At 48.9% G+C, this 18,276-nt stretch overlaps 1 protein-coding gene across 1 annotated transcript; it reads left to right on the top strand.

Moving 5' to 3' along the window:
• The first annotated feature begins 5,652 nt into the window (after nucleotides 1-5,652).
• RLBP1 (retinaldehyde binding protein 1) lies at nucleotides 5,653-17,323 on the top strand. Its single transcript, XM_054450351.1, has 9 exons — nucleotides 5,653-5,697; nucleotides 7,367-7,485; nucleotides 8,147-8,258; nucleotides 8,529-8,657; nucleotides 9,913-10,117; nucleotides 12,001-12,179; nucleotides 15,308-15,466; nucleotides 16,382-16,492; nucleotides 16,748-17,323. Exons 3-9 carry the CDS (start codon nucleotides 8,247-8,249, stop codon nucleotides 16,904-16,906), a joined length of 954 nt encoding a protein of 317 aa, XP_054306326.1. The 5' UTR covers nucleotides 5,653-5,697; nucleotides 7,367-7,485; nucleotides 8,147-8,246; the 3' UTR covers nucleotides 16,907-17,323.
• The last annotated feature ends 953 nt before the right edge of the window (nucleotides 17,324-18,276 follow it).

Below are 18,276 nucleotides of genomic sequence, written 5' to 3'. Positions count from 1 at the left end.
GTGAAAAAGGGGATTATACTCTCTCACATCTGGAAGGATTGGCTGAGATAAGGCTGGTAGGGTACAGGCCATGGTACAGAAAGGGGGCACCACAAATGTGAGTCATCCCCATCCCTGCCTTCAGCCAGGTAGAGGGCAGCAGGCCAGGGAGCCCACGGTTGTCTGCCAGTGTTGCCAGCACAGGTGTCTGGGCCAATGAGGGTGCATCTCCTCTCACAGAGGCACTGTTGTTCCCACCAGGGGAGCTGGATGTGAGTGTGACTCTTGGGAAGGGAGGAGGGAAGATTAGAGGCACTAGAAGGGCTGTGAGCAGAAGATAATGCTGCAGAAAGCTCTGCTCCCCCAGAATGACCTCGTGGCCTGCTACTAGTATCCCGAAAAGTTCTGTGCAGCCCACTCCTATCAGGGCTGGGCCATTAACTCAAAAGTGTTCTTGGTGCACAGGAATGTTCTTTGTGACGGAGTCTATCACCCAGCATTGACAGAGCCTCTTCTGAGCCCTCATGGTTCCTTCCCACGGGGCAGCCTGGGCTCTTATTCTCATTATCTCCAACGAGCCTCGCACTCTATGAAGTACCTGGGAAAAAAACCATCATCCCATCTGTATTCGTTTGCTATGGCTGCCATCACAAAGTACCATAGACCAGGTGGCTTAAACAACAGAAATTCCTTTTCTCACAGTTCTGGAAGCTGGAAGTCTGAGATCAAGGAGTTGGCAGAATCAGTTTCCTCTGCGGCCTTTCTCCTTTCTTTGTAGGTGGCATTCTCTCCCTGTGTCTTCCCATGGTCTTCCCACTGTAACTCTCTGTGTCCTCTTATAAGGACACCAACCATATTGAATTAGGGCCCACACTAATGACCTCATTTTAACTTAATTGCCTCTTTAAAGGCACAATCTGTAAATAACAGTCACATTCTGAGGTCCTGGGGGATAGAGCTTCCACATATGGATTGGGTGGGTGGGGAGTGGACAGATGCAGTTTGGCCCATGTAGCATCTTACAGGTGAAACAACGGAGGCCTAAGAGGGTCAGTGGCTCATACTGGGCAGGGCCAGACCTAGAATCAGGACAGAAGACCCTCCCTCTCTGCCTCCACTCACAACCCAGCCTCCACTTGCCTGTCCCAAAGAGGAAGAGGTTGGTGGGTGAGGGCAGTCATCCGTCTGACTCCCCACCAAACCTCCCAGCTGGTGGAAGTGACAGGTCAGGCAAGCCACTGTGCTGGGCACAGACAGGAATAGCAGAAGGGCAGACATTCTCTAGGGCAGTGCTTTTCAAATTTTTATATGCGCAGGAATTATTATACCTGGTGAACTCCGTTAAAATTCTTTCTTTCTTTCTTTCTTTCTTTCTTTCTTTCTTTATTTTTGGGTTTTTTTGAGTCAGGGTCTCGCTGTGTTGCCCAGGCTGGAGTGTAGTGGCTGTTTACAGTAGAATCATAGCTTACTACAGCCTCGAATTCCTGGACTCAAGAGAGCCTCCTTCCTCAACCTCCCCAGTAGCTGAGACTACAGAGCTGTGCCACTGTTCTGGCTAAAAATTAAGAAATTTTAAGTAATTAAGTTAAAAAGAGGTCATTAGGATGGGCCCTAATCCAATTCAGGCTCTGACTTGGCCTCTCTGGGGAAGGGCTCAAGACTCTGCATTTCCCACAGGCTCCCAGGTAAGGCCAATGCTGCTGGTTTCTAGACCACACTGAGCAGTAGCAAGGTTTAGACCAGCACACTCCATGAGAAATAGATGTCATTCTAAATTTTCTAATATCACATCAAGAAAAGTAAAAAGAAACAGGTGGGCCAGGTGCCATGGCTCAGGCCTGTAATCACAACACTTTGGGAAGCCAAGGTAGGAGGACAGCTTGAGACCAAGAGTTTGAGTCCAGCCTGGGCAACATAGTGAGACCCCATTTCTATAAAAAATAATTTTAAAAATTAGTTGAGGCCAGGCGTGATGGCTCACGCCTGTAATCCCAGCACTTTAGGAGGCTGAGGTGGGCGGCTCACTTGAGGTCAGGAGTTCGAGACCAGCCTGGCCAACATGGTGTAACCCCATCTTTACTAAAAATATATACAAAAATTAGCCAGGCATGGTGGTGCCCACCTGTAGTCCCAGCTACTCGGGAGGCCGAGGCAGGAGAATCGCTTGAACCCAGGAGGTGGAGGCTGCAGTGAGCTGAGTTCACATCACTGCACTCCAGCCTGGGCGACAGAGCAAGACTCCATCTCAAAAAAAAAAAATTAGTTGGGCAGGTTAGCGCCTGCTGATAGTCCTAGCTACTCAAGGGGCTGAGGCAGGAGAATTGCCTGAGCCCAGGAGTTGGAGGCTGCAGTGACCTATGATCATGCCAGTGCACTCCAGGTTGGGCGACAGAGAGAGAGCCTACCCCTAAAAAAAAGAAACAGGGCTAGGCGTGGTGGCTCACATCTGTAATCCCAGTAATTTGGGAGGCCAAGGTGGGATGATCGCTTGAGTCCAGAAGTTTGAGACCAGCCTGGGCAACAGAGTAAGACCGTGTCTCTACGAAAAACAAACAAAATATGGCCGGGCATGGTGGCTCACATCTGTAATTCCAGCACTTTGGGAGGCTGAGGCAGGTGGATCACCTGAGGTCAGGAGTTCGAAACCAGCCCGGCCAACATGGTGAAACCCAGTCTCTACTAAAAATACAAAAAACAGCTGGGTGTGTTGGTGGGCACCTGTAATCCCAGCTACTCGGGAGGCCGAGGCAGAAGAATTGCTTGAACCCGGGAGGCAGAGGTTGCAGTGAGCTGAGATAGTGCCACTGCACTCCAGCCTGGGTGACAGAGCAAGACTGTCTCAAAAAAAAAAAAAAAAAATTTTTAGTTGGATGTGGTGGTGCACTCCTGTGGTTTCAGCTACTCAGGAGGCTGAGGTAGGAAGACGGCTTGAGCTAGGGAGATCAAGGTCGCAGTGAGTCATAATCATGCCACTGCACTCTAGCCAGGGTGAGAGAACAAAACCCAGTCTCAAAACTGCACTCTAGCCAGGGTGAGAAAACAAAACCCAGTCTCAAAACTGCACTCTAGCCAGGGTGAGAAAACAAAACCCAGTCTCAAAACTGCACTCTAGCCAGGGTGAGAAAACAAAACCCAGTCTCAAAAACAGAAACAGGAAAAATTAGCTCGTGTGTGTGTGTGTGTGTGTATGTGTATGTGTGTGTATATCTTTTTTTTGAGATGGAGTCTCACTCCACCACCCAGGCTGGAGTGTAGTGGTGTGATCTCAGCTCACTGCAACCTTCACCTCTAAGGTTCAAGCGATCCTCCTACCTCAGCCTCCTGAGTAGATGGGATTACAGGTGCCTGCCACCACGCCCAGCTAATTTTTGTTTTTCTGCAGAGACTAGGTTTCGCCATGTTGGCCAGGCTGGTCTCAAACTCCTGACCTCAAGTGATCCTCCCACCTTGGCCTCCCAAAGTGCTGGGATTACAAGCTCTAATATATTTTTAACCCAATATGTCACAAACATGATCATGATAATTTCAGAACATTAAGCCTTATAAAAAGTGTTAACAAGATATTTTACATTATTTTGTTTGTACTAAGTCTTTAGGTACTTTATAGCACATCTCACTTGGGACTCTAAATTCTTCATCACAAAACTTACAGTTGAAAAAAAATAGGATCACACATCTAAATTGTTCTAAACCTACTTACAAGTTTTCAAAAAACTGAATCCAGTATTAGTTTTTAAATTTAAATTTAAGTTAATTAAAATCAAATAAAATTTAAAATGTAAGGCTGGGCACAATGGCTCACGCTTGTAATCCCAGCACTTTGGGAGGCCAAGGCGGGGTGATCACCTGAGCTCAGGAGTTCGAGACCAGCCTGGCCAACATGTGAAACCCTGTCTCTACTAAAAATACAAAAATTAGCTGGGCGTGGTGGTGGGCGCCTGTAATCCCAGCTACTTGGGAGGCTGAGGCACAAGAATCACTTGCACCTGGGAGGCGGAGGTTGCAATAAGCTGAGATCGCACCACTACACTCCAGCCTGGGTGACAGAGTGAGACTCTGTCCCCTGCCAGCCCCCCACAAAAATTTAGTTCTTGGGTCGTATTACCCCATTTAAAAAAAATTTTTTTTATAGTGAGACCCAATCTCTAGCATTACCCCATTTCAAATGCTGAAAAGCTACATGGGGCTAGCGGCTACTGTATAAGACAGCATAGGACTAGACCACCAGGAAGAAGAATGACATAAATGAAGGATCCCCAGCTCCACAGAGGACTTGGGACAGAAATAGCCCAAGACCCAGACAGCAGCCAGAGTAGGAGCCCAGGGAAAGGGCTTTTGGAAACAAAGAGCTCAAGGTGACTCAAGTGCACCCCAAGATCTAAGCACCAGGCATTGCAGCCTGCTCTGGAGGAAGGGGTTGGTAGGAGATGGGGTGGTGGGAAGAAATCCCAAACCTGCCAAAGTAGGAATGGGTGGAAAAGCAAGAATTATGTCCAGGGAAAATAAAAAAGCACTTCTGGGGTTGGATTCTGGAGAGCGACCTGTGCAGGGGAGCTTGACTTTGTCCTGGGCACCTCTAGGAGGCAAAACCAGGACCAAGGATGGTCATTACAGGAAGCTGCTTGGGGCTCAAACCAACAATGAGTTTTTAAACAAGGAGAGCTCCCCAGTAATGGAAACAGGGAGCTTCCCACCCTTGGAATCCTAGACAGAAAATGTTCTACAGGAATCACCTCCTCCTCATCCAGTGGAAAAGCAAAACAGAGGCTGGGAAGGTACCTGTTGAGAGGCTGCAGAGGGGTTTCTCCCTGTACAAGGGGTTGAATAATATGTTCCCTCCAGTTAGGCACCTATTGATTCTGTATTTGGAGTAACTGACCTTTCCAGAGGACTTATTAAGTGTCAGGCAGCTAAACCCCTGAACTAAGCACTTTACTGCCATTTCATCCACACTAAAATCATGAGCCTGGTCCTCTAGTTTTCTACACTTCTTAGAGGAGGAAACTGAGCCAATGAATTTTGAAGTCATGTCTCCCGGCCAGAAGATGCTCCAGCGAGGCTTTACAAGTGGGCAGTCTGGTTCCAGGGCATGCCGTCTGCTGCACCACACTGCCCAGAAGGAAGCTCAGCCTGTCTTGTCCTCTCCCTGCTTGGCCTTAACCAGCCACATTTCCCAACTGACCCCACTCACTGCAGAGGTGAAAACTACCACGCCAGGTCCTGCTGGCTGGGGGAGGGGTGGGCAATAGGCCTGGATTTGCCAGAGCTGCTGCTGTAGATGTACTCATATTTACAATTTCCCTTCACCTCTTATTACCCTGGTGGTGGGGCGGGTGCGGGGGGGTGCTCTCTCAGCAACCCCATCCCGGGATCGTGAGGAGAAAGAGGGAATGAGACTGGCCCAGATCCCAGCCCCACGGCCGGGCTTCCACATGGCTGAGCAGGAACTCCAGAGCAGGAGCACACAAAGGAGGGCTTTGATGTGCCTCCAGCCAGGCCCAGGCCTCTCCCCTCTCCCCTTTCTCTCCGGGTCTTCCTTTGCCCCACTCAGGGCCTCCTGTGAGCCCGATTTAACTGAAACTGTGGGCGGTGAGAAGTTCCTTATGACACACTAATCCCAACCTGCTGACCGGACCACGCCTCCAGCGGAGGCAACCTCTAGAGCTCCAGAACATTCAGGTACCAGGTAGCCCCAAGGAGGAGCTGCTGACCTGGCAGGTAAGTCAATACCTGGGGCCTGCCTGGGCCAGGGAGCCCAGGACTGGGGTGAGGACTCAGGAGAGCAGGGAGACCACGTCCCAAGCTGCCAGTAAAACTGAAACCACCTGGCCATTCTCCAGGTTGAGCCAGACCAATTTGATGGCAGATTTAGCAAATAAAAGTACAGGACACCTAGTTAAATGTGAATTTCAGATGAACAGCAAATACTTTTTTAGTATTAAAAAAGTTCACATTTAGGCTCATGCCTGTAATCCCAGCACTTTGGGAGGCCGAGGCGGGCAGATCACCTGAGGTCAGGAGTTCGAGACCAGCCTGGCCAACACGGTGAAACCCCATCTCTACTAAAAATACAAAAAATTAGCCAGGTGTGCTGGTGGGCACCTGTAATTCCAGCTACTCAGGAGGCTAAGGCAGGAGAATTGCTTGAACCCAGGAGGCAGAGGTTGCAGTGAGCTGAGATAGCACCATTGTACTCTAGCCTGGGCGACAAGAATGAAACTCCATCTCAAAAAAAAAAAAAAAGTGCACATTTAACTGGGCATTCTGTATTTTAATTGGTAACCTGAGATGGCAGGGAACAGCATCAGCATGGTGTGAGGGATAGGCATTTTTTCATTGTGTACAGCTTGTAAATCAGTATTTTTTAAACTCAAAGTTAACAGCTTGGGCATATTTAGAAAAGAGTTGCTGCACGGACTTGAACCCTGTATTCCTAAAATCTAGGATCTTGTTCTGATGGTCTGCACAACTGGCTGGGGGTGTCCAGCCACTGTCCCTCTTGCCTGGGCTCCCCAGGGCAGTTCTGTCAGCCTCTCCATTTCCATTCCTGTTCCAGCAAAACCCAACTGATAGCACAGCAGCATTTCAGCCTGTCTATCTCTGTGCCCACATACCTGGATGTCTACCAGCCAGAAAGATGGCTTAGATTTGGTTCCTGTGGGTGGATTATGGCCCCCAGAACTTCCCTGTGCTTGCTGGGGCTGTGGAGTGGAAAGAGCAGGAATGGGGGACCCTCAGATACTCTTTGGGGGTCCTCCAAGTCTCTCTGTGCAAGTTAGGGTAATAATCAATATGGAGCTAAGAAAGAGAAGGGGAACTATGTTTTAGAACAGGACACTGTGCCAGGAGCATTGCAGAAATTATATGGTTTTCATGACAGTTCTTTTTGGTAGGTACTGTTATTATCCTCAGTTTGTAGATGAAGAAACTGAGACCCAGAAAGTTTAAATAACTTGCTAGGGTCACACAAGTCATAACTGACAAAGCCTGATTCAAACCCAGGTCTCCCTAACCTTTAAGGTTTCTATGATGCCAGCTCTCCTAGGGAGTTTGCCTGCAGATATTTTGGCTCTAGGTGTCAAAAAAAGACTTGGTGTCAGGCAGGCATAGGTTCATGTCCCACCTCTGTCACTTACCAACTGTGACTAGGTGATTGAACTGACCATAGAACCTGGTCACAGGTAGGAGCAGGATGGTGAAGGGTTCTCAAAGGCACTTAGGCAGGACATTTAGGCAGGAGAGAAAACCCGGAAACAGAAGAGCTGTCTCCAAAAATACCCAGTGGGGAAGCAGGTTGTCATGTGGGCCATGAATGGGATCTGTTCTGGTAACCAAGCATTGCTTATGTGTCCATGACATTTCATAACCCTTCCATCCTACTTTACAGGGAACAACCAAGACTGGGGTTAAATCAGCCTGCAAGTGAAAGAGAAGAACTTGAACCCAGGTCCAACTTTTGCGCCACAGCAGGCTGCCTCTTGGTCCTGACAGGAAGTCACAACTTGGGTGTGAGTCCTGATCCCTGGCTATTTTTTGGCTGTGTTACCTTGGACAAGTCACTTATTCCTCCTCCTGCTTCCTCCTATGTAAAATGGAAATAATAATGCTGACCCTGGGTCTGAGAGAGTGGATTTGAAAGTACTTAGTGCATCACAAAGCACAGAACACACTTCCGGTCTCGTGATTATGTACTTATGTAACTGGTCATCACCCATCTTGAGAATGAATGCATTGGGGAAAGGGCCATACACCAGGCTGCGAAGTTTCTGAGGGACCCCTTTGGGCTGGAGAAGGATGGCCACAGGAGGGAGGAGAGATTGCCTTATCCTGCAGTGATCATGTCATTGAGAACAGAGCCAGATTCTTTTTTTCCTGGCAGGGCCAACTTGTCTTAACATCTGAGGACTGAGCTATTTGTGTCTGTGCCCTTTGTCCAAGCAGTGTTACCCAAAGTATAGCCCAAGAACTATCTCCCTCAGTGCCACCAGGAAGTGCTTTAAACTGCAGGTTCCTAGGCCCCAGCCTGCACCTCCAGAGTCAGAATCATGGAGGCTGGGGCCCGGGCACCTGCATTTCTAACAAATGTCTCGGGTGATTTTGATGCCATTGAAAGTTTGAGATCCACTGTTCTGAGACAATAACAGAATGGTTTTTCTAACCCCTGCAGCCCTGACTTCCTATCCTAGGGAAGGGGCCGACTGGAGAGGCCAGGACAGAGAAAGCAGATCCCTTCTTTTTCCAAGGACTCTGTGTCTTCCATAGGCAACATGTCAGAAGGGGTAAGTACCCTGTCCTCCAGGGCTCTCCTCCACCCACCTTCCCTCTCTTCTCTCTCTTCCCTCTCCCTCCCTCCTTACTTCTCTATCTTCTGCTCTGCCCAGGAATATAGGCACACACTTCTATAACCCCTCTGTGGGTCCTGACCCCACAAAAGGAGGAGGCTTAACAATGACCTTGGGCAAAAGAACTGAAGGTCTGAGCAGGCCCATTTCCCTGGCTGGCTCAGGCTGATGGGGTTGGCTGTTCCTCTTTTTCCTTTCTCTGCCCAGGTGGGCACATTCCGCATGGTACCTGAAGAGGAACAGGAGCTCCGTGCCCAGCTGGAGCAGCTCACAACCAAGGACCATGGACCTGTCTTTGGCCCGTGCAGCCAGCTGCCCCGTCACACCTTGCAGAAGGTGAGGTGGCTGACAGTGCGGAGAGGAGCAGTCTAGGGAGGCATCATGAGGGGAACATGACTGCATTCTCTCTCCTGTGAAAAGGGTCCAGCCTTGGCACTCCAGATCATCCTGGACCTGATAGACTGGCCTGTTCTAAGGTCCTTGCTGGTGGTCACGGCTATGGCAGCAACTGGGTTGACCAGACACCCAGCCAGGCCAGCCCAACCCAAGACTACAGCCCAGAGCCTCGGAACTAGGGCCCTCTAAACTAGACTCAATATGAGGAGCGTTGGTTTGGAAATGGCCCCGGGGAACAAGGATCCAACTGCTGCCCCTGCTAGACAGGCAAGAGACTTGAGTTCCAGAACCAGACCTACTTTCAGCTTGCTGTGTGACCTTAAGCAGATTGCTTTCCATCTGTAGGTCTTGCCTGCTGTATCTATGAAAGACAGTTGGTGGCTAGCTCAGAGGTGATCAGATTGTGCTCTGTGGAGGCTGACAGATCTGTCTTAGGGCTGCTGGGGAGGATGAGAAGTGGCTGAGCTGAGCCTGGGCACCCAGCTTCCGTCTCTGCTTCCTTGGGCATCTCAAGAGAAAAGTGCTATTAGCTCCTTCACACTTTACTCCCCCTCCTTTCCCTTCCCTCCTCATGCGGTCCAAGGAGAGAGCTGCCTGAGGGGCACGGAGGAGTTCTCCTGACCCAGCAGAGGGGAGGAATGTGAGGCTCTGGGCAGGAGGCAGGCTGCCATCTGCCAGAGAGCCGTGTTTTTGAAAAAATGAGAATCAAGCCTGGGAGGCAGCAGAGTGAAATGATGAAAAGAGGAGTCCCAGCTCCACTCCTTTCTCTCTGGGTGACCTTGAGCAAGAATATCTTCACCTTTATGAGCCTCAGTCTGCTCACCTGAGAGATGGGGATAAGAACACCAACCATGATGGTCTGTGGCAAAGATTAAAAAACACAGTGCATTTAGAGGACTTAGCAGGTTGCTAGGCAAAGGCTCAGTGAATGTAGGCAGTCATTTTTGGAAACATTTAGACTGTTGGCCATATTCTGCAAATATCCGGGATGAACAGTTTGACCGAATTCTCTCCACACACAACAATCTCAGTGTTGCCAGTGCAGATGCTGCCCCGGGGCAGAAAAGCAAAGCTGCAGCTGCAGACCCCTGGGCCCCCTTGGCTGGTCTAGCTCTGGCAGGAGACTCATCACCTGCGTGTCCTGCCCCTCACCCGCACCTAAGTTTAACTTCATGCACACCCCACCCTGTTCCAGGCCAAGGATGAGCTGAACGAGAGAGAGGAGACCCGGGAGGAGGCAGTGCGAGAGCTGCAGGAGATGGTGCAGGCGCAGGCGGCCTCGGGGGAGGAGCTGGCCGTGGCCGTGGCGGAGAGGGTGCAAAAGAAGGACAGCGGCTTCTTCCTGCGCTTCATCCGCGCACGGAAGTTCAACGTGGGCCGTGCCTATGAGCTGCTCAGAGGTGAGGCCCGTGCTGGAGGGACGGCCCTGGGAAGACGGGAGGCCATGAGGATGGTATCCGCTCTCATCCCGGCACTGAACAGGCCTGCTTCCATACTGTGGGCAAGTCAGTTTCTCTGAGCCTCCATATCCTTACCTGTAAAATGGGTCAGCTCTGATAATGAACGAATGAATGAATGAATGAAGTGTGTCAGGAGCAGATTCCTAGAGGTCCGAGTCCTCTCAACTCTCTCCCAGTTTTGGGATTCAATGAGTAAAACTTGGGTACCCCATTTGGGTGACGAGAGGAGGAGTTTCCCCTCCAGACCCCCACCGTGAGAACCTAAGCTTTGGCTCTGGAATGCCGCAGGAAGGTGGATAGTGCCTCGCTCAGGGCAGTTACCTAAGCCTCATGTGCAGTGGAACTGAAGATGGTGTCAGACCTGAGAATGAACCCCGGGGACAGAGCTGCCCTGGCACTGCTGGCTGGCTGAAGACAGGATGCCTCAAGAAATCATCGGCCGGTTGCCGTGGCTCACGCCTGTAATCCCAGCACTTTGGGAGGCCGAGGCGGGCAGATCATCTGAGGCCGGGAGTTTGAGACCAGCCTGACCAACATGGAGAAACCCCATCTCTACTAAAAATACAAAACTAGCCGGGCGTGGTGGCGCATGCCTGTAATCTCAGCTACTGGGGAGGCTGAAGCAGGAGAATCGCTTGAACGCAGGAGGCAGAGGTTGCGGTGAGCTGAGATCGTGCCGTTGCACTCCAGCCTGAGCAACAAGAGCAAAACTCTATCTCAAAAAAAAAAAAAAAAAAAAAAAAGTGGGGGGTTCCCTCAAGAAATCAAAGCTTGGGCTCTGGTGGACGGAAATGGGGTCTGAGTGGGCCCTCTGCAGGCTAATGATTTTCCTTTCCTTACTTCTTCCTTCTCCAAATGGTAATTCAGGGCCATGCTGTGCCCAGAACTGTTTTAGGCCAAAGGATGCAGTGGAGACAAAACAGACAAGAGTTCCCTGCCCTGATGGAACTCATATTCTAATGGTGGAAACAATATATCCAATAAATAAAGTAAAATTATATATGGTTAAATAATGGTAAGGAATAAGGAAAGAAATTAAGGAGGTGGATATAAAGTCTTGAGGGGCTGAAGTTTTAGATAAAGTGGCCAGGGAAGTCCCAGTGCAAAGGGAATTTTGAAGAAACACCCAAAGGAAATGAGATATCTGTGGGGAAGAGCAGCCAGGGCAGAGGGAACAGCAAAGACAAAGGCCAGGGGGTGTGAGGTGCCCAGAGTGTTCCAGAGCAGTGAGCAAGTTGATGTGGCAGTCTCTTGGCAGATGTGCCCAGCTCCTCTAGGGGCTCAAGTTTGGTGGTGCAGGCCACAGAGGTGGGGAACTGTTCAGGATGGGTAAGGATGGTGTTTGTGGACTGTAGAGGTGCTGCTGGAATCAGGAAGGGCTCTGTGTCCTGCTTGGGGTTTGGATTTTACTTGGGAGCTTCTCCCCAGCCCTGTGCATACCTCACCACTCAGCTTATCCTGTGCCCAGCTGAAAAATCTGTGTCTTGTCTCCATGGGGAAGAAAATAACAAGTAATGATTATCCTCATATTTAGGACTATGCCTCATGTTTGCCCAAGCTTATGATGATGTTTACACCTTGAATCTCATTTGATTGCCACAACAACTTGGTGAGATAGGCCACTACCTAGACTATCTAGAATAGATAGGCCAATATCGAGATCCCACTTTTTGGAGAGGAAACATGGGGCTCAGATAGGTTGAGTAGCCAGCTCGGTCACACATAGGACCTGGCAGGAGGCCAGGTCTCTGAGTTCCACTAAGGGGGATGGGGTAGGGATGGGATGGCTCCCTGAGGGGGTTCCTCTGCTCTCCTTCCTCCAGGCTATGTGAATTTCCGGCTGCAGTACCCTGAGCTGTTTGACAGTCTGTCCCCAGAGGCTGTCCGCTGCACCATTGAAGCTGGCTACCCTGGTGTCCTCTCTAGTCGAGACAAGTATGGCCGAGTGGTCATGCTCTTCAACATTGAGAACTGGCAAAGTCAAGAAATCACCTTCGATGAGGTTAGTGGGGGCTCGCCTGGCTCCCACCCTGTGGGCTGGGTTCCCTCCCTCAACCCTGGCCTCTCCTGGGTTCTCCAAGAGGCAAGGTCTGTAGAGGGGGAAAGGTGGGCAGCCACCTGCCACCTAGCCCTTTCCAGGCAGGGAGAGAATTCCTAGGATGTGCCAGGGTAGCTGGAAAATCCAGTAGCTTTGCAGGTGGGGCTTGATGGTCAATAATACATGGGTCTTCCTGGGTATCCCTGCCAAATGCCAAGTGGGGGTAACAGCTGTGTGCCATGAGCTGGGGGCTGCCCTGCCAAATGCTAAAAGCTGAGAGCAACAGAGAGAACAGGGATTAGTGGACTATAGGCTGGAAGAGATTCTGGAAAGCACAGGTTCCAATCTATTTAGGAGCCTGAGTTCTCTGTGCTTATATGTATGCAATTTTGCTTGTCTGAGCCGTTAAGGGGGCTGCCCCAAGTGGGGGAATTAGGGTTTGTCTTGGGAGAACTTTGGCATGTGCCACTGAGCCTGAAAAAGATTCCTTTAATTAAAAAAAAAAACTGCTACAAACTTATTTTATTTATTTATTTTTGAAATGGAGTCTCGCTCTGGTCACCCAGGCTGGAGTGCAGTGGCATGATCTTAGCTCACTACAACCTCCGCCTCCTGGGTTCAAGCGATCCTCACGCCTCAGCCTTCCAAGTAGCTGGGATTACAGGCGCACGCCACCATGCCCAGCTAATGTTTGTATTTTTAGTAGAGACGGGGTTTCACCGTGTTGGCCAGGCTGGTCTCAAACTCCTGAGCTCAAATGATCCGCCCACCTCGGCCTCCCAAAGTGCTGGGATTACAGGCATGAGACACTGCACCTGGCCCAAACTAATTTTAGATAATGCTATCTAGTTGTGCCAACACAATTTATTAAAAAGTCCATCTTTTTTCAATGACTTGAAATGCCATCTTTATCATGTTTTATATTTTCATATGTACTTGGTATATTTCTGGATTTTCTATTCTGTTCCATTGGTCTCTTTATCTATTCATACTCCAATATCATACTGTTTTGATGATAGCGATTTTGTGGCATGTTTAATCTGTTAGGGCTAGTTTTGTCCTTAGTGATGTGCTTTTTGGGGGGCTTTTCTAGCTACTTTTGCATGTTTATTTTCCCCTGTGATCTTTAGAATTAATTTGTCTAGCTTTAGGAGAAATATTAGGAGTGTGTTTTGGGGATAATATTAAACATAAATAACAAGCTTGGGGAGAACTGGCTTCTTTCGGAATGTCACATTCGTGGCTAGTTGTCCTATCCACAAACGTGAGATGCCTTCTGTTTTATTCAAGCCTACTTTTGAGTTTTCAGGAGTGGTTTAAAGATTTCTTCATAAGCTATGATTGTGCTACTGCACTTCAGCTGGGAGGACAGAGAGAGACTCTGTTTCTGAAAAATAGAAAGTTTTTAATTTTTTTCCTCACAACGTTGTGCGCATTTCTCATTAAATTTGTCTTAGGTATTAATTTTGTTGTCTTTGCTAAAAATGGGGCTCTTTCTTCCATTATATCTTCTAGTGGGTTATGGTTTGTATAAATGAAGGTTATTGTTTTTGTTTTTTTAATTGTATATCCCCCTATTTTACTGAACTCTTTTAAAATTTATGTTAGTTTTATAATGGATTCTCTGGGGTTTTCTAAGTATACTATAATACTATCTGTAAGTAGAGGAGAGAGTTTTTCTTCTCCCTTTCCACTTCTTATGCCCCTGATTTTTTTTTTTAACAAATTGATTGCATTGGTTAGTACTTTCAATATAGAATTAAATGGTGGCAGAGATGGTGAAATCTTTATCTAATTCCTGATCTTAGTAAGGATGCCTCTAGGGTTTTCCCATTAAATAAGACACTGGCTGTAGGACTGAAATGCACACCTGCCTATCTCTGTGTATTAAGGAAGAGACTTAAATATACATTTTTTCTTATTACATAAGTGATATCTACTCATTTTAGAAAATACAAAAAATTGGCTGGGCGCAGTGGCTCACGCCTGTAATCCCAGCACTTTGGGAGGCTGAGGCGGGTGGATTGCCTGAAGTCAGGAGTTCGAGACCAGCCTGGCCAACATGGTGAAACCCTGTCTCTACTAAAGATACAAAAATTAGCCAGGCGTGGTGGCAGGCACCTGTAATCCCAGCTACTTGGGAGACTGAGGCAGGGGAATCGCTTGAACCCGTGAGGCAGAGGTTGCAGTGAGTCGAGATCACACCACTGCACTCCAGCCTGGGCGACAGAGCGAGACTCCATCTCAAAAAAAAAAAAAAAAAAAATTACAAACAAACTTAAAATCATTTGCAATTCTACTACGTAGAGAGCTCTACTATTGACATCCTTCCAATATTTTATACATGTATGCACGCACATACACACACACACACATGCACACACACACATTTTTCTTTTTTGTTTTTGAGACACAGTTTTGCTCTTGTCGGCTAGGTTGGAGTGCAGTGGCATGATCTTGGCTCACTGCAACCTCTGTCTCCCAAGTTCAAGTGATTCTCCTGCCTCAGCCTCCTGAAGTAGCTGGGATTACAGGTTCCTGCCACCATGCTCAGCTGATTTTTTTGTATTTTTAATTGAGATGGGGTTTCACCATGTTGGCCAGGCTGGTCTTGAATTCTTGACCTCAGGTGATCCACCTGCCTCGGCCTCCCAAAGTGCTGGGATTACAGGCGTGAGCCACCGCACCCAGCCTACACATTTTTCTTACAATAATGGGATTATACTCTACAATAATATATCATGCACATTTTCCTGTATTATTAGTCTTCTGTATTGTTTTTAATTGTTCCAGAGTATTCCATGGCATAAATGTACCATAATTTCACCAGTTCCCATTGTTGGACGTTTAGGTTGTCTCCGATGTTCCCACTATTGTAAGAGTACTGGGATAAACCTTCTGGCCTCTAGCCATGGATGTTAACATTCGAGCTTGTTTTCTTGGTATACATTCACAGAAGTGGAATGTCCGAGATCAAAGCCTGCAGCAAATTACCCCAGTGAAGAATGTACCAATTAGCTCTCCCCTCAGGACCTCAAGCCTTAATTATTGTTGAGGGTTAGATCTTACAGCCTGTTCTCTCTGTGCCCAAGATCTTGCAGGCATACTGCTTCATCCTGGAGAAGCTGCTGGAGAATGAGGAAACTCAAATTAATGGCTTCTGCATCATCGAGAACTTCAAGGGCTTTACCATGCAGCAGGCTGCTAGTCTCCGGACTTCAGATCTCAGGAAGATGGTGGACATGCTCCAGGTGAGGCTTAGACTTCTGTCCCACGGCAGCCTCCCATAGCTGGGGAGGCTGAGAGGCTGGGCCTCCTTTCATGGTGCTTGCAGGGAACTGAGAAGTTGGACCACCTCGTACCATAAAGAGCAGTGACAGCCACAATCCCAACCATAAGCACTTGCATAGTGATTGACAGTTTGCCAAGTATTCCCTTTCATTCTTCCATCGACTCCTTGAGAGCATTCTCTCCCTCCTTCCCTGCTTCATTTTTCAAACCTGGAAACGAAGGCTCAGAGATTTAAGTGACATCTCAAGGTCACACAGCAATAAAGTGGCAGAGGCCAGACTTGAACCTGCATCTTCTGACCTGGAATCCCGTGTTGTCTGTCCACATATGTCGCACTGCCTCTCTTTGAATGTGGATTCACCCTGAGAAAGGGATTATCACTAACCCTCTGATAACTCACTCCTATATATGCTGACATGTCGGGAGTCCTTTCTTAGAGCCATCTTGGATCTGCTCTGTGTATTTGGGAAAGGAGGGGTGGGAGGTGGAGGTTGTGGGAGGGGCTGATGGACAATGAGGGATGATAATAGTGTTCCTGTGGTTTGTAATAGTTTGCAGTGCCTTCGTCACTCACCAAAAAGGCCAAGCAAAACTACTTTCATTTCTTTACCTAATTCCCGGTTTAATTTGCATCAGCAGGGAGAGGTTTGGGTCTTACGAATCTTGGGGCTTCCTCCCTGCAGTCTGGGCCACAGTGAGCCAGGGATCCCTAGTTGCTGGCCTGGAAATAGGACCGTCAGTGGGCCCTTCTCCAGGGCAGCCCTGTGATGCTGGACAAGTCTGTTCTATGCCATGAGGAGAGGCAGCAGGGAATGAGCGGGAGCCTCTGAGGTCATTGGGGCCATGGGGAAAAGGGAGTCTCTCTGTCACTGCAGGATTCCTTCCCAGCCCGGTTCAAAGCCATCCACTTCATCCACCAGCCATGGTACTTCACCACGACCTACAATGTGGTCAAGCCCTTCTTGAAGAGCAAGCTGCTTGAGAGGGTGAGTACATGGGCCGCCCAGACAATGAGACAAGAGGGCCGAGGGTGGGGCCTCACCTGAGCCCTCCTCACACTCTACCATGGTCCTGAGCTACGTGGATCCCACTGACACCCAACATGGAGACCTGCGGAGAGGGGTGTCGCCAGGCAAAGACTGCACATGATGGGGCTTTGTCCTTCTGTCCTTTTCCTCCCTCAACCCTCATCCTCAGGGCACCTCCTCCTGCTTAGCTCTCTCTCCCTTGCTTCCCTGCAGGTCTTTGTCCACGGGGATGACCTCTCTGGTTTCTACCAGGAGATTGATGAGAACATCCTGCCCTCTGACTTTGGGGGCACACTGCCCAAGTATGACGGCAAGGCCGTTGCTGAGCAGCTCTTTGGCCCCCGGTCCCAAGCTGAGAACACAGCCTTCTGAAAACATCTCCTGCCAGCTGAACTGTACTTAGAATCCCTGGGCCTCTCCTCAACTGTCCTGGACCCAAGGCTAGGAAAGGGCTGCTTGAGATGATTGTGGTCCCCCCCTTAGACTCCCTAAGCCCGAGTGAGCTCAGGTGTCACCCTGTTCTCAAGTTGGGGGATGGGGGATAAAGGAGGGGGAATTCCCTTGAACAAGAAGAACTGGGGATAGTTATATTTCCACCTGCTCTTGAAGCTTTAAGACAGTGATTTTTGTGTGAGGTTGTATTTCAAAGGCTCGGATTCATTTTGTCAATCGTTTCCTTTGTAACAGAGTTTTACGACTTAGAGTCTGTGAAAACAGGCAAGGAGCCTGGGTTAAAATATCCCCCTACTGTCCCCAAAAATGCAATAAAAGAAGATCACGGAGAGAGGACATACGTTCAAATGATTTGGCAAACACAGCAGTCCTGGTGGCCTCTAGGCAGGCTAGGGGTTTTCCACACAGAATTCCAAGGTGGAAGAGGCCTGGAAGTGGCTTCATTCAGGGGTGGCCTCCTCCCCTTGGTGAGGTGCAGTCTGACATGTGTGGGGTGGTCAGAAACTTGGGCCTCTTTCCAGGTGGCAGTCATGTTCCCTCTGTCTGTCTGGGAGAAGGAGTCTCTCCACCAAAAGCTGTCTCCTCCAGTCCCCTTGCCTGGATGGACAGTTCTACTTAGAATTATAAGTGGCATCTTCTCTGAGCACTCACTCCGTCCTCAAGTTATAGAGTTAAAGCTCTTTTTTTGTCTTCACTCTCAGGCATTTTACAGTGATGAACTTACACTTTCCAAACCTGCATTTTTTTTTTTTTTTTTTTTTGAGACAGGGTCTCACTTGTCACCCAGGCTGGAGTGCAGTGGTGCGATCATAGTTCACTGCAACCTCAAACTCCTGGGCTCAAGCAAGCCTCCTGCCTCAGCCTACTGAGTAGCTGGGACTACAGGCGCATGCCACCGCACCCAACTAATTTTTTACATATTTTTTGTAGAGATAAGGGTCTGGCTCTATTGCCCAGGCTGGTCTCCAACTCCTGGCTTCAAGCCATCCTTCCACCTCAGCCTCTCAAAGTGCTGGGATTATAGTTGTGAGCCACCATGCCTGGCCCAAATCTGCATATTTTGACAAATACAAATGCTTTCCTTCTATGGAATTGGCTTTCCTCAAGTGCTTGGTGATTTTCGGGTGTGTGCTCATTTCTGTAGGTGAGAATCCCTGTTAGATGCCCTCTTTGCTGAGCATGCTGTTCCCTCTGGGGGAAGTGCTGGCTTCTTCTGGGCCTGTGTCTCCTAAGCATTGACAGATACTTTTTCCAAGATGCTACATTCATTTTCCCACATGGAAGCAGAC

This window comes from Pongo pygmaeus, chromosome 16 (genome assembly GCF_028885625.2).
Source record: "Pongo pygmaeus isolate AG05252 chromosome 16, NHGRI_mPonPyg2-v2.0_pri, whole genome shotgun sequence".
In the NCBI taxonomy this organism is placed as follows: domain Eukaryota; kingdom Metazoa; phylum Chordata; class Mammalia; order Primates; family Hominidae; genus Pongo; species Pongo pygmaeus.
This window is presented reverse-complemented; position numbering and strand designations above follow the sequence as displayed.

Excerpts from the sequence above, each read along its gene's own strand:
- RLBP1 (XM_054450351.1), top strand. Across the intron at positions 12,180-15,307 it reads AAGAAATCACCTTCGATGAG|ATCTTGCAGGCATACTGCTT; the intron begins GTTAGTGGGGGC and ends TCTGTGCCCAAG. Across the intron at positions 15,467-16,381 it reads AGATGGTGGACATGCTCCAG|GATTCCTTCCCAGCCCGGTT; the intron begins GTGAGGCTTAGA and ends CTGTCACTGCAG.